Source organism: Phocoena phocoena, chromosome 19 (assembly GCF_963924675.1).
Source record: "Phocoena phocoena chromosome 19, mPhoPho1.1, whole genome shotgun sequence".
Taxonomy (NCBI): domain Eukaryota; kingdom Metazoa; phylum Chordata; class Mammalia; order Artiodactyla; family Phocoenidae; genus Phocoena; species Phocoena phocoena.
This window is the reverse complement of record NC_089237.1, coordinates 9,455,009-9,470,004: the sequence shown is the minus strand read 5'-3', so window position 1 is coordinate 9,470,004 and position 14,996 is coordinate 9,455,009. Positions and strand designations below refer to the sequence as shown.

At 54.9% G+C, this 14,996-nt stretch overlaps 1 protein-coding gene across 1 annotated transcript in view; it reads left to right on the top strand.

The window, feature by feature from the left end:
• Positions 1 to 1,005: 1,005 nt before the first annotated feature.
• DNAH17 (dynein axonemal heavy chain 17) overlaps positions 1,006 to 14,996 on the top strand; it is a 110,635-nt gene continuing 96,644 nt past the window's right edge. The window contains exons 1-11 of the mRNA XM_065896570.1: positions 1,006 to 1,350; positions 2,528 to 2,721; positions 3,474 to 3,666; positions 3,857 to 3,956; positions 4,232 to 4,317; positions 4,521 to 4,646; positions 5,396 to 5,548; positions 5,670 to 5,759; positions 7,369 to 7,536; positions 7,941 to 8,057; positions 14,165 to 14,430. Of these exons, the coding sequence (XP_065752642.1) occupies positions 1,006 to 1,350; positions 2,528 to 2,721; positions 3,474 to 3,666; positions 3,857 to 3,956; positions 4,232 to 4,317; positions 4,521 to 4,646; positions 5,396 to 5,548; positions 5,670 to 5,759; positions 7,369 to 7,536; positions 7,941 to 8,057; positions 14,165 to 14,430 (1,838 nt within the window). The remainder of the gene's footprint in view (positions 1,351 to 2,527; positions 2,722 to 3,473; positions 3,667 to 3,856; positions 3,957 to 4,231; positions 4,318 to 4,520; positions 4,647 to 5,395; positions 5,549 to 5,669; positions 5,760 to 7,368; positions 7,537 to 7,940; positions 8,058 to 14,164; positions 14,431 to 14,996) is intronic.

Below are 14,996 nucleotides of genomic sequence, written 5' to 3'. Positions count from 1 at the left end.
GGAAGGGAGCCATTTCCTTTACTGGTCTGGGAAAGAGCTGCCCATTATTTGGCTCTGCTCGCTACCTGAGAAGCCATTTGCTGTCAGCTGTGAGTGGCCATGAATTGTGTGAGGGGTGCTTGGAGGCAAAGCTGAGGAGGCTCCAGAGGACAGAGGTAGAACCCAGGCCTTGGTGGACAGAGTAGACCCACTAGCCACCCCGGAAGGTGCTCTGTTCTCTGCTCGGGGCCGGTCAGGATTTTGGGCACCCCTTTAAATATTATGCCCACAGGGAATGCCTCATCTGTCCTGGCCCTTTGGAGCTTCAAGGGTGTCCCCACAACTCTCCAGTTAACCCTGCCCCTATGGGAGAGCCACAAGGGATTGTCCCAGAGGGATGTGAGCAGCTTCTGTGGGGTCCATGGGCACATGATGGGGACTGGGGGGTGGGAGAGGCTGAAGGGCTGGACAAAAGTTGGGGTATACTATGGCTGGGGTTAGGACAGGGAGAGTGTGATGAACCCCACACCTGCACATTGGGTCCACCCCCTTCTGTCTGAGTTTAGCCCATATCCTGGGGGTGTGATGTCACCTTCCTGGGATCTTTCAACCTGACCCTTTTGTTGCCTCATTTCACCTTTCCCCACCCCCTCACCTTCAGACTGTCTTGCTATGATCCTTTCCTCTTCTCCTTTTCCCCAGAGCCCATCTCAACCTTTCCCAGCCTATTAACTTCCTGGTCACAGTTAACACAAGCACACACCACTGCCGTGCGGCCCTGCTCCACGGTGATACCCACAGCCAGGCAGAGGGCAGCCGTCCAGCCAGAGCAGACAGATACAGCCCCCTGGTCCTCCCTCACCGCAGCCCACCCACAGCTGAAAACAATGATGACCCTTTCCTTTCTCGATTGGCTAGAACAGGGATTTCAGATGGTTCCAGCCACAGGCGGGAAATGGAGACTCCCCAGGAGACTGTGCTGTGTCCGTGTCTCTGTTCATTGAACAGGTGTAAGTGAACGTCAAGATGACGATAACACCAGACGTCAGGTTAGAGTATTTGGAGAGTGTCGCTTCCATCATCCTAAAGTTCAAGCCGGACAAGTGGAGTAAAATGGTCGGAACAGAAGAGAACATGGGTTTGTTCACCGAATTCTTTGAGAAACCGGACGTCCTAGTTCTGGTGCTGACACTCAGCCCCGCCGGCATGATCATACCCTGCCTGGGCTTCCCGGCCTCCCTCAAGTCCAAAGGGGTGTACTTCATCAAGAAGAAACCTGAGAACATCAGCAATGACAACTACAAGGACCGCCTGGTCTATGGGGACATAAGCCCCACTCCCGTGGACCAGCTGATCGCCATCGTGGAGGAGGTGGGTGCATCTAGGCCTTGCTGGGGCGGGGCACAGGGCTCAGGAGAAGCAACACGTGTTTCTCACACTTTGAGTGAGTGGCCTTGAGCGCCGCCGCTCAGGGAGCAGGCCCAGGGGCCAGCAGCATCTGCATCGCCTTGAAGCCGGTCAGGTATTCGAGAGCTCAGGCCCGGCTGCCCTGACCGCTGGGACAGACCGGCTCTCTAACGTGGCCTCCAGCTGATGCTGTGCATGTGAAGGCTGAGTGGCCCTGGCCACCGCCTGTCCTCTCTCGAAATCATTAGAACCTCCATACTGCACCGGGGACATCCCTGCCTGTAGCCTCAGAAGGCATGGGCCATTTGAGATCCAGTAGATGAGTTTCCTAGTTCTGAGACTTCAAGCAAAGAAAGGGACCAAGCAGGTGCTGCCCTACGTATCTCTCCACTAGTGGCAGGCATGGCAGGTGCAGCTCCCTCTGGAGAGTCAGACCAGCCAGACTTCCAGTGACTTAGCTTTCCTAGTCATCGTTCTCCTCATCTGTGAGATGGGGCCGTGCGTCCCTGCCTTGTGCAGACTCAGGCCACAGGGGCCGCTCAGCCAGGACGCAGGCCAGCCTCCTCTCACATCCACCGAGGCAGCTGGCCTGGCCCAAAGCTGGAGCACACGGGTGTTTGTCGTTCTCTGCTCGGGCTGCCCTAACAAAGCACCACAATCTGGAGGCTGCAAGTCCCAGATCAAGATGTGAGCTGGGCTGGTTCCTTCTGAGGCCTCTCTTCTTGGCGTGTGGATGGCCGACTTGACACGGCCTTGGGTCTTCATGTGGCCTTCGCTCTGTGCGTGTCTGTGTCCTCATCTCTGCTGAGGACAACGGTCTTATTGGGTTAGGGCCCCCCTTAATCACCCCTTGAAAGGCCCTCTCTCCAAATACAGTCACATCTGGAGGTGCTGGGGCTCCCATGTGTGAACTGGGGGCGGGGGCACAATTCAGCCTATAGCAACACTCTGAGGCAGCACAAAACGTTTGCTTTCAGCCAGGAGTGTGTGCTCTTGGGGTCTCCCTTCATGGAGATGGCACAGGGGCTGGGCTGTCATCACTGGCCTCAGCACCTCAACTGGCCCCACCTCCTTCTGCGACGGGAGAAGGGCTCGGTTCCCCCTGGGACCCGGGCACTGAGGACCCTGCTTCTCCTTTCAGGTCCTCTCTTCCCTGTTAAACCAAAGCGAAAACGTGAGCGGATGGCCCCGCGTGGTCTCAGAGGACATTGTGAAGCAAGTCCACAAGCTGAAGAACGAGATGTGTGTGATGGGCGGCAAGATCAAGGGGAAGACGCTGCTGCCCATCCCAGAGCACCTGGGCAGTCTGGATGGCACCCTGGAGTCCATGGAGAGGTAGGGACCCGGCCGGGGAGCTGGCTGGAAGGAGGGGCATCTGGTCCCCGACCACTAAGGATAAACCGTCTCACCGAAAACTGGTTTCGGAGCTGATGAAACCGAGGAGGGCAGGATGGTGCCTTTAGGTGCTGAGTCTGAGATCGAAGGCACAAGGACGGAACAGGACAAGACACTGGAGCCCCCGAGACTCCAGCTCTGGCAACCGCTGGACACCTGTGCTCCAGCCCCTCCTCCGTCAGACACAAGGACTAGGCCAAGGATGTCACACTCTCACGTGGGAAAGGGGATACCCAGCTTTAGGACGTGGGTACTGAGGGACAGTGAGGGGCATAGAAGGGATTTTCAGCAGGTGGAGGCTGGGCTTCTAAATCGAGGCTGTGGCATCCCAGTGGCCCACAGAAGCATGAGGACTCCGAGGTGTCGCCTTGCACCTGCCTGAGCGCCATTTGCAACCGCCTGGTGTGTGCGACGCTTGAAGCAAGTTGCAGTGACAGTGTGTTCCCTTACTCCCATCAGAGGGCGACCGCTCCTGCAGGGCTTAGCACATGGCAGGCCCTCTAGGCCCCCAGCACACGCCCCATGGTGACCCCAGTCAGAACTGCTGGAGGAGCCTTCATGAACGTGGATTTTATTCCAGAGCTGGCCCTCCTCACCCTCTTTCTTGGGGGCACTGGCATCCCTGGCAACACACAGTGTTGGTGCAGGGTCTCTCCTGGCTGACAGCCTCTCCCCCCGACTCTGCCCGGCAGGATCCCCTCCTCCCTGGACAACTCGCTGCTGCACGCCATCGAGACCGTCATCATCGACTGGTCCCGCCAGATCCGGGATGTGCTAGGCAAAGACTCGGCCCAGGCCCTGCTGGACGGGCTGCACCCCCTGCCCCGAGTCGAGTTTGAGTTCTGGGACACCCGGCTGATGAACCTCAAGTGCATCCACGAGCAGGTGACGCCTGTTCTGCCCCTGGCGACCGGGCGCCCACTGGAGTCCTGAGCACCCAGCCTCCCCAAGGGGACCCCTGAGGGGTTACCCCAGCCCCTGGGTAACCCACGTAGATCCCTCAGCACCGGCAGTGGGGTCAGGCAGCCTTCGGCTAGAAGCTGTTGAAAGGCTGATTTTCTTCTTTCCTTCCCAGCTCAACGGGCCCAAAGTGAGCAAAATCGTCGAGATCCTGGAAAAAGCCAAAAGCTGCTACTGGCCAGCCCTGCAAAATGTGTATACGAATGTCACTGAGGGTGAGCGCTGGCCCTATGAGAACCCTTCCCCCTCCAAGAAGAAGGTGTCAGCCCCTCCTGGGAGGGGCTGGGCAGGCCCCTTGCTGACCCTGGGGTGGAGGCGCCTTCCACCTCCCTCATCAGCTTCCTTGGGCCCCGCCTTTTGAGGAAGACCCGTTCTTGAGGCAGTGGGTGTCCATAAACACACAGAGCTGTCCGTCACCATTTCTGACCGTCGGGAGTGGGGTCTGGCTTCCGCTCCCCTGTGGATGAGCCCCTGTTCCTGTTTTGGGCAGGCCTGAAGGAAGCCAACGATATAGTTCTGTATCTGAAGCCTCTGCAGATCTTGTTGGAGGAGATGGAACAGGCTGACTTCGCGATGGTATGTTAGCAAGAAAAAGGTCACTTGGCAGGGGCTGGGCTTGTGTCTTGGGGGAGCAGGGGCTGCGGGCTTCCTGGCTGGGGTCAGGCACGAGGACCTGGCGAGTGCCTCTTCCTTCCCCTTGGGAGTCCCCTCCCGGAGCCGTGGGGAGGGGTGTGCTGAGGCGCTGCGACAAAGCGCCCGCCCGGCCCGTCTCTCCCCAGCTCCCGACCTTCATCGCCAAGGTGCTGTATACCATCTGCTCCATCTGGGCCACGTCCGAGCACTACAACACGCCCTCCAGGGTCATCGTCATCCTGCAGGAGTTCTGCAACCAGCTCATCGAGATGGTAGGCCCCTGGCCCTGGCCACCTTCCCTGCCTCCTGATTGGCGCCCCCCAATCCCGTCCCGTGTTCTCCAGCAGTTTCAAAACAGGCAGAGATGCTGGTGCAGGGATTTACAGGCTCCAGGCTAAGGCTGGGCCCTCTGGGTGGCCACCCAGGGTTCTCCCAAGACCTGGGCAGTGCCAGCCCAATCTGCCCCACGCCGGGAGTGGGGAGGAAAGAAAGCGGGGCGGCCCACTGAGTCCCGGCACCCCAAGACTCGGCCGGGGGCCTTGTGGGGTTTATCTGCTCCGAAACCAAGCCTCCTTCCGTCTCCCTCAACGTCAATTCCCTTTCCTTCTTCCATTTCATGAGCACAGGTTACGCAGCCTCCAAGGTGTGAGTTGCAGCCTTGCGCCCCTGGGCTGCCTGCGTGTGTTAGAATCATGCTCGCAGCCCCGTCTGCAGGCCCAGAGGGACCTAGTGGCCCAGGATCCCGCAGCCGTAGCAGGACTGCGTTTCTGGACCCCTAGAGGGCCCCTAGTCATCTACCATCAAAATCTGTTTGTGCTGTGGCCTTAGCCCGGGGTGAGGGTCCCGGTGAGAGAAACGGTTCGGGCGCCTGTAAATGCCCCGCAGTCAGCAGACGGGCTGGGACAGCGGATGTGTCAGAAGAAGTGGCCCAGGGGCCCGGGGTGGGTCATTCTAACCAGTGAAACAGCTGTGTCACCCCTCCGGCTGGTCCGAACTTGGGGACACCTTCCCTTCTGCCCAGACTCGGACCTACCTGAGTCCCGACGAGGTGCTGAAAGGCCTGCAGGGTGAAACTGAGGAGGTGCTGAGCAGCATCTCTCTGTCCCTGAGCGTCCTGAAGGAGCTGTACCGAGCCTACAAGTTCTGCTGCGCGAACATGAAGCTTTTCTTCAAGGTACGGCCTGGTTGTAGAGAGCGAACCGGGGGAAAGGGGTCGGGGTGACGTTGGCCCCGGCGTCGGACCCCATGGACGTGTCGGAGGCAAACGCAGCCTTTTTTCTCTCTCTCTCCCCTAGAAAGACAAGAAGCCAGTGCCTTGGGAATTCCCTTCTTCTCTTGCCTTTTCCAGGATAAATTCCTTTTTCCAGCGCGTCCAGACCATTGAGGTAAAGGTGGAATTTTCTGCGTCATGGGGAAACGGAGTCCCTGGGCCACCTCGGCCAGGCCCGGAGCTATTAGCCCAGAGCAAAGCGACCCATTGTGCTTGCTTTTCCCCTTTCTCTTGCTTTCTGTCTATGAGCAGGTTAATGACAAGGTCAGTGACCCTGGTCAGGAAGCCTGCAGACCAAGGGAGAGAGTTAGTGGGACTAAGTTAGCCCAAGTGAAGACTTAAGAAGGACCCTATTTGGATACATGGAATGACACATGGCAAATTAAAATTTTTTTAAAGTTTCAAAATGGTTTCCTCTGGGGAGAAGAGGTGAGGGGTAAAGGCATGGGTAGGGCGAGAAAATTTTCCATTTTGTTTTGTAATCTTTACGGTCTTTTTTTTTTTTTTTTTTTTAACTTTGTACACATTACATCCTTTAAAAAAAAAAAAAAAGCGGGGAACCATTCATTCATTGGGCAGTGATTTTATGATGGATGCCGTCAACAGTGGCTCCAGGAAGGCGTGTCTAGTTCTCATCCACACCCTCTGGGAGGCAGAGCAGGAAGCCTCCCTTAAGACTCCCAGATTCCCATCATGGATGAAGGCTCGAGCCCAAGAACTGGAAGGACCCAGCCAAGTTTCTGGCCAAGTAGCCACTGGTTCCTACAGTATAGATTGTGAGTCAGGGTGATGCTTCTAGGAAAAGAGGGGCTTTTGGGGGTGGGGGAAATGGCCATGCCAGCCACCCCCTGCCTGAGGTCTGTGCCACCCATGCCGCCCTCCTTGGGTGTAAGGGCCCCAGAGCTCAGGGCGTGAGGATGCTGTTACTTTGCGTTAGGTCTGCTTGGATTATAGCTCGATACATCTTGGACATCTGCGGGGGGGGAAGTGGCATCAACCTCGGCACTGGCTTAGGGGAGGGACACGAGTACCCTATAAACATCTTCCGTCTAAGCAGCAACAGGCACTGGGTCGGGCACCTGGGGGCTGCTTGTCATCCTCAAGAAGCCTTCGGGGTCTCGATCGGGGAATAAGAGCTACACACAGAAGCGTTAGAAAACGTGATAGGACTGAATGGAGTTAAATGCCAAAAGGAAGAGCACAGGCAGCAATTGGGGATTCTGGAAAAGAAGGCACCACCATGGGCTAAAATAGGTGGGACGGCTTCCAGGAGAAGGCGAGGTGAGACCCACACCTCGGAGGGAGTGAGGGAGTGGGATTTACACGCAAACATCCATCAGGCACCCTGTACGTGAGGCCATCAGGAACCACCGTGTGCCTTTCCAACTGCTTCATCCCACAGCTGAGGAAGTGGGGCCCCGGTAAAGTATGATTTATTTAGAGGCACATTTCGCCCAGTGTTGGGTCAGGACAAGAGCCCGACCATCACCTCTTCCTCCTCCATAATCACAGCTTGGAGATGGCTCATGGGACCCTTCCTTCCATCTCCTCTCTGCTACAGCAACAGCTTTAGAGAACATTAACACCAATACACAGAGGGCCCCTCCGGACTGCTATGTGGCCCCGGGGCTCCTCCCTGCCGGGGTCAGAGCTGGATGAGTGACTGAACCGTTGGCGTAGTTAGGAAGATGAACTGACGAGGGTGCTGGGGTTTCCTCCACCAGGATCTTTATAAAACAGCCATCGAGTTTCTGAAGCTGGAGAAAATTGAGCTCGGGGGCGTGAGGGGCAGCATCCTCGGAAGCCAGGTGACTCAGATCTCCGATGAGGTCTTTGAGCTGGTGAAGGATTTTGCCGACTGCAAATACGACCCCTTGGATCCCGGAGATTCGGTAAGTCGGGGGCCTTGGCAGGATCGGTGGCAAATGCCCCGAGAGTGGGAAGGCACACGGAGGGAGCACGTGTGGCAGAGAAAAAAATGGTGCAAAAGATCTGCCCCGGGACTTCCCTGGTGGTCCAGTGGCTAGGACTCTGTGCTGCCAACACAGGGGGCGAGGGTTCGATCCCTGGTCGGAGAACTAAGACCCCACATGCCGCACGGCAAGGCCGAAAGATAAAACAGACACCAAAAACACCCTGCCTGTGGAGCAGCCTCCAAGACGGTGAGGTTGCTCAGCCCCGACGTAACCTGAATCCTGCCGGGGGTGGGGGGTGTCCATGGGCATTAGAGTGAGCCCACCCCCCTGCTTTGCATGCTGGTTACGGTTACAAGGTTGGTGTTTTAATTCGCTTTCAGGGCTTTGATGACGATTACGCTGATTTTGAGACCAAAATTCAGGATCTGGATAGGAGGCTGGCCGCGATCTTTTGCCAGGGGTTTGATGACTGCAGTTCTATTGAGTCCTGTGCAAAGGTACGGGTGGGCGGGGACCCTGCATTGACTGAGAGTTCGTCACAGCAGCACCGCGATGCCGAGAACGATGGTCGAGATGGTCTAATCGTGCAACCTCATTCACAGGTGAAGAGCTAGGCCCAGAAAAGGCCAGGGACCTTCCTCGGGGCCTTAGAGCAAGTCAGCAGTCATCACCTTGAGTAGCACTGCCGCATCTTAGAGTAAGAGAGGAAAGTGAACACGAGGTGGTTATCTACTGAGTCCTGTTGTGCTCCATTGATCCTTATATGATTCAGTTCCCCCACTACTTATAAGGAACAGAAGTTAGAGAGAGGCAGAGTTGCTATAAAAATAAAACACATCCACATTTTGAGCCACTGAGCCACACTGACACTTTCTTCAACATTTGAGACCCCAGAAATAAGCACAGTGTCGTTACGGGGGGCCGTCTCTAGGTGGTGGGGTGATGGCTAATATTTGTCTGTCTTCTGTGTACTTTTCTACAGTTTCCGAGTTGTGTGCGTGAAGTGTGTAGTACTTCTACAGTTAGAAAAAAGCAATGATGTTATAAAAACATTTTAAAAATGGATTGCAGAAAAGCACTAAAACCCCTAGAGAATGTCAACTGGAAAGAGAAACGCAAATGTCCAATACAGACATAGGTTGTTGGTTTAGCCTCTCAAATATCAGGAAAGTGCAAGTTAAAACAGCAAAATGCCTTTGTTATGGGTCAAGCTGGCGTAGTTAGGAAGATGAACTGACGAGGGAGGGAGTTGTGAGGAGCTAGACACTCGTCCCCACTGCTGGTTGGCGCGCCCCTCCGTGAGGATCCCTCAAAAGCAGGCACGTTGTGGGGCCTGGAGACGGGCCCCTGGACCTGCTCGGTCCAAGCTCACAAGGCAGCCAACGTTCAGTACCAACACCCCAGTGCCAGTTCACCAACTTGCAGGCAGAACACTCAACACCAAGCACATCCTGTCTCTGCCCACAGACCTCTTTCCCTAGGGCACGCTCACCCTGCTATTCCCAGGATGGTTTTGAAACAAAGTCCAATATTTCAGAGACCCCCCCCCAACTTCTGTCCCAGGCAAACCAGGACCCTCACCAAGCAGTCAGGAGGGGCTCAGTAAGCGTGGGTGAGAACAGAGTCTGTGTGGTAATCAAATGTTTCGTAGCATCAGCCTGTGTTACCTTTCCACTGCTGCCGTAACAGATTTTACCGCAAGGGAAGCCAGCTCATTTAAATAGTAAACTCAGAAGAACAGAGTAAATCTGCAGACCCCTCACTCAAAATAGCAGTGCTCAGAAGTTAGGCAGACATGGTGATTATTGGACTTTCCAGTGTTTTGCATACATCACCGTCCCATCAAGTAATTCCGAACTCGGGCATTTACACCCATTCGTCAGAGTCACGAACAGATGGCTTGGGCTGCAGAGACCACTGGTGGGTTTCTCCTGGCTCCCGTGGGACTTTTGAGATGTAGTTCACGTAGCATACCACCCACCTGTTTAAGGTGTACAGTTAAATGGCTTTTAGTGCATTTAGAGTGGTACAGCCATCCACAATCAATTTCAGAACATTTTCATCACCCCCAGTCGTTCCCCATTTCTCCCCGACCTCCCCAATCTTAGACAATCACTAATCTACTCCGTCTCTCTAGACTTGCTTATTCTCACATGGCACTTCTCTAAAACCTTGAATTAGTCGCCAATATTTAAAATTTGAGAGAGTGCACGTAAAAATCCAGGTTTTTACTCTCTCTTGGAAAAACAGATCGGGCCACACGGGACACACAGTCCCTCATGGTAACAAGCGGCTGCAGGGGAGGAGCTGTTCCTCGCGATAGACAGCACATCAGTGCTTCAGTTTGCCCCACTCCTCACCACTCCTTACTGTCCTAGCCCAGCATTCGTCACGCCTTTATGTGACCTGCCTCGCCCCTACGACAGAGAGGGGGGATCTCTGCAGGATGTAGTGTGTGTAGCTACAACTCATCTGGACAACAGATGTTGAGCATTTAAGTGGGCAATATATGTATATGCTTGGGCAGCTTTTTTATTTCTCTGTCTAGTTTTATGCATGTTTGTCATCCATGACTCTCTACGGGTCAGAACTGTCTCTTCCCCTCACTTTGCAAGCCTCTGGGTTGCTGCCAGTAATGCAATGCCTGGAGGAGATGACCGATAATTAGCACATTACCTCATTTAATTCTCACAAAACCCCAGCTCTTTGCTAAATTCGTTACCTACATTGTCTATCCCATTTTACCAGCTCAGGCAGGTCAAGAGAGCTACTCAGGGTCACAGGGCTAGCCAGCAAGTAGGGAAACCAGGGCTCCAAACCAGCTCCAAGGTTCAGTGCTGGCAGGATCCCTGTTCTAAACCACTCATCTGGATGGGCTCCCGTGGCCGGGATGGCAGTCGGGTTGGCCTAGGTAGCATAGGGCAGTGACCGATCTTCCAGAGGATGCCGGGGCTGGGGTTGAGTTGGGGACCCAGGAAGCCCGCCACCCCTGAGCACAAAGATCTCTCTCATGCCAATGCCAGGCTGTCCTTTGCCTTTTAGATACTTTCAAAAAATGCAAATGCTTGGGGATTTGAAGCTCTGCAAATGTAATGACCAATTACGTCTCGGATGGAGTTGGTGCTCCAGGCAAACTATCAGTGAATGCAAGTTAGCACAGTGCCCCCACGCTGTCCCCTTCTGCGGGGCACCCTTCCCCTGGAGCTGCCTCAGGCGCCTCCTTGGAGAGGCCTCCCTCACTTCGTCCTCCAGGCAGGAGCCCTCCCCTCCATGCTCCCCTCGCTGCCATCGCCAACACTGACCTGCTTGGGTTTTCTTCTTCGTGCTTGCCCAACCCCCCTGCCCCCTGCCCTGCGCCGCCCCGGCATCTGTGGTGTGTGGATCCCTATGAGTTTGTCGTCTTCGAACTAGAATATAAACTTCCTGAGGGCAGGCGCTCGGTTTGGGTTGACTCAGAACCGAGCCTAGCACACAGCAGGTGCTTTGGAGCTTTCCCCGTGGAGGGAACTGGCCCCAGCCGAGGGAGGGGAGCTGTTACCACTGCTCACTCCCGGGGAAGACCTTAGGCGGAACCGAGAGGCTCTTACCCCCAGGGCTACCCAAGTGCAAGGAGTCGCAGGTAGGGTTTGCAGCCAGTGCTTTAATGTGGAAACACCAGGTCCTCCCCTGTGGTGGGGTCTCCAAGAATTAAGACGATGCTGGAGCTGACGGACCGGGGTGCCGGGCGGTTAGTCCCTCTCGCCTCCTGTGCGGATGGAACCAGGAGAAGAAGCACCCCCAGACCTTCTGCTGGCTGGGTGCCACATTGCACTGTCTTCCAGTGATGGGGAAGGAGGTGGGTTGATGTATCCAAACCGAGACGCCTATTTCCTTCGCAATCGAGAGACCGTAGGTCCCCCCTCGGAGGGGAGGAGCTGGTCCAGGAGGAGCTCCGTTTGGCACCTGAGGGACTGAAGTCCACCCCCAGGTGCTCAAACTGGCAAACGCCCTTGTTCTACCCCCGGGCGTTCCCCACTCCTGTTGTGGCCTAAATCGGCTTCTGCACTCCACAAGGTGAAGTCCGCTTCTAACACGTAACTTTATGTCTGTGCTGAACTAGAAAGAAAATAAGGCAGAAAACTCTTGTGAACCATCCCCGTCTCCGTCTGCTCACCTTCCTCTCTGCACCGAAGAACATTTCCTCCCCCCTTGACAACCCTGTGCTCTAATCAGGACGGGCCCTTGGGGTCCCCTCCCTGCCGTCCCCTTGATCCCCTGCGTGTTCCCAAGCTGTCTGGATGCTCTTGCACAGTCAGTAATTCACACGCAGCCGGGAAAGTTCTAGAACAATTTTCCACATGAACTCCTCCTGGCAGAAAACGAAATTAACCTCCTTCCTAGAAGCCAGAGGCCAAAAAACATGTAAAGGTGAAATAAAAGGAACAGGAGTGGGAGGAAAAAAGCCAAGAGGGTCAGCAACCAACAAGAGGAACAGGTTCTTCCCAACTGTTACCTGTCAGTTTCCAGAGAAATGACGCTGGTGACCTAATATGTCAGGAGCCTCTCCGCAGGTATCGGTGCTTAGCAACGCGGAGTTGCGGGGTCTTCCCGGGAGTCCGTGGCTGTTCCATCTGGCTTTCGGGTACCTGAAAATCTTTCCTCCTTTCTCTGCAGCTATTATTCCACTGTTTCCCCAAAAGGCCATTTTTGGGGACAGTTGTCTTAGTTTTCATACCAAAAAGTAGGACAAATCTGAGACTTGGGTCCAGCCCTTCCAGGCACCAAGGGCTGCAGCCCATATCCCAGAGAAAATGGGGCCGTGTGGTCTGAGCCCTGATGAATCCCCGTCTGTCTCCAGGAGTGCTCTGCCGCGGGCACCCGCAGGCTCAGGCACCCCTCCCCTGGTGACCTCAGGCTGGCTCGGAGCTGCCCTAACATGTCACGTGTCACTGTCCAACCCCACGGCCTCTCTCTCCAGGCTGCAGTAAGGGCCCCTCCCTCACCGCTCAGGCTCATCCCCGGCCTGAGGCCTCCCTGGACACCCACCAATGTGAGGGGATCTTTTAAGAAACTCTCCTCTCTGGCCCAATTTGAGCCATCCTCCTATTCCAGGCAAGACTCTAACTGAAACACCCAGGTAATTCTACCTTATTCTCTTCTACTAAGCTTTTCTTTTGTTTTTGTTTTTGTTTTTTTTTTTTTTTACAATTGCCAGTGTGTAGCATCCGCAGACCACAGGGTGATGAGCTCGTTACTTGCAAGGTGCTAGGGCATGTTTATGGTTACCACCCTCAGATATGTGAGGTGATGTCCCCCACTGGAATAATCAGGTCAGGGCTCTCGGGCTGACAGGCCATGGAAATGACACATTGAAGGGGACCCGGCTGTCCCGGCTCCTGGGGGAATCAGACAGCCCATGCTTAATCCAGTGTGTCTGGGGTCTGTGCCAGAAGAAGGGAAGAGACACACACAGGGAAGATAGTCCCATGACCAAGAAGGTAGAAGGTGGAGTGACGGGTCTACAAGCCGAGGGTTGCCGCCCACCCCCAGGGACCCAGGGGCTGGGACAGACTCTCCTCTGGAGCCTTCAGGGTAGCGCAGCCCTGTCCACCTTGATTGTGGACTTGTTGCCTCCAGGCTGTGAGAGAATAAATTCTGTTGTTGAAGCTGCCCAGTTCGTGGTGCTGTCATGGCAGCCCCAGGACGCTCCTACAGACCCTTCCCCACACCCAGCACTTGGCAACTTTAGTGGTTTGGGGACCCCACGTGGTTAAGATTGGCCTCCCTCTCACCTAGTTTGTTCCTGTTTTCCCCAGAGCATTTTTCAGAGCAAAATAAACTTCCCCATGGTGGCTTTTCTTTCCTGGGTGGGTCCTTGAGAATCAGAGGTCTTCCTAAAAGGAATAATTCTCATGACTAAGACATTTCTCCGAAGTGAGAGAGTAGCATTGACATATATACACTACCAAGTGTAAAATAGATAGCTAGTGGGAAGCAGCCACATAGCACAGGGAGATCAGCTCAGTGCTTTGTGACCGCCTGGAGGGGTGGGATAGGGAGGGTGGGAGGGAGGCTCAAGAGGGAGGGGATACGGGGATATATGTATATGTAGAGCTGATTCACTTTGCTATACAGCAGAAACTAACACATTGTAAAGCAATTATACTCCAATAAAGATGTTAAAAAATATACAGAAAAAAAAAAAAGACATTTCTCCATCCAGTTGTAGCGTAAGCCCTGGTTATATAAGTGCAGTATTGTGGTTACTTTTTCTTTTTTTTTTTTCAATTTTTGAAATGGTATTTGTTAAATGTTTAAATCTTCTTTGCCCAAACCCTGATTTCTCCTGGGCCCAGAATAAATTTTTCCAGACCTTGGACCTAGTTTGTACTGTTGGTTTATAAGCTAAGTATGTAGGGACCCAGCGTACATCAACATGGAGATCATTGAGGCGCCTGGTTTGCCAGTTGCCACACAGAGAAAAGCTTCTTTGTCTGGAAGGCGTGTATCTTCCTGATCCTGAAGCTTGGCTACACGTGGCGTCCCAGACACGCAGCTGGGGGTGACGCCGGGGATGGGGCAGGTGGCGGGCCCCGGCGAAGGCGCATCTCTCGTTTCTCCCCAGCTCCTGCACATGTGTGGCAGCCTCTTGGAACGGCCTCTGATTCTCCCCGAGGTGGCGCCCAGGTACTCGGTCATGCTGGAGCTGTTTGACGCTGAGCTGGACAGCACCAAGACCCTGTATGACACCCAGATTGCGGCCTCGGCAGACGGGAACATCCCCCCTATCCATAAAAACATGCCCCCGGTGGCCGGGCAGCTCAAGTGGAGCCTGGAGCTGCAGGAGAGGCTGGAGGCACCCATGAGGGACCTCAAGCACATCGATCACCCGTGAGTGATGGCCCCGGGCAGGCAGCGCTCCTCCTCAGCTGGGGAGTTTGCGGTGCGTTGTGGGGACGTCTGTCCCAGCTCTGAGGCAGGCCCATGCTTACCGTCGGCCAAGCCTTTCCTTCCCAGGGCACGGTCCCAGGAGAGACCCTGACTGCACCTCCCCCTCCTCTAGGTGCCTTCCCAGCGGGCATGTCGGGAAGGTGACCTTGGTGGTCACCCTCATGGAAATGAACAAAGACACCCAAATGAGAACAAGCAAAGGCTACTTCCTCGGTGCTGGCCAGAGCAGGGAGTCGGCCACTGTCACTTGTTTTTGGCAGAGCCTGGAAAGCAGGGGGAGGAGTGGAAGAACCCACAGCAGAACAGAGAAGGCCCCAGGTCTCCCGGACTGGAGGCCATCAGCATGGGGACTGGAGGAGGGCGTCCTGTGTGTTTGGTCAGGAGGCACGTTTGGCTCTCTGGTTGGTCCTAAGTTGGAAGGGAGGACAGAAATTAAGGAAGGTTGCAGTTATGAATCAAGTCCTGGTCATTCAGGGCCAATATTACAAGGGTTATCATTTGGCTTT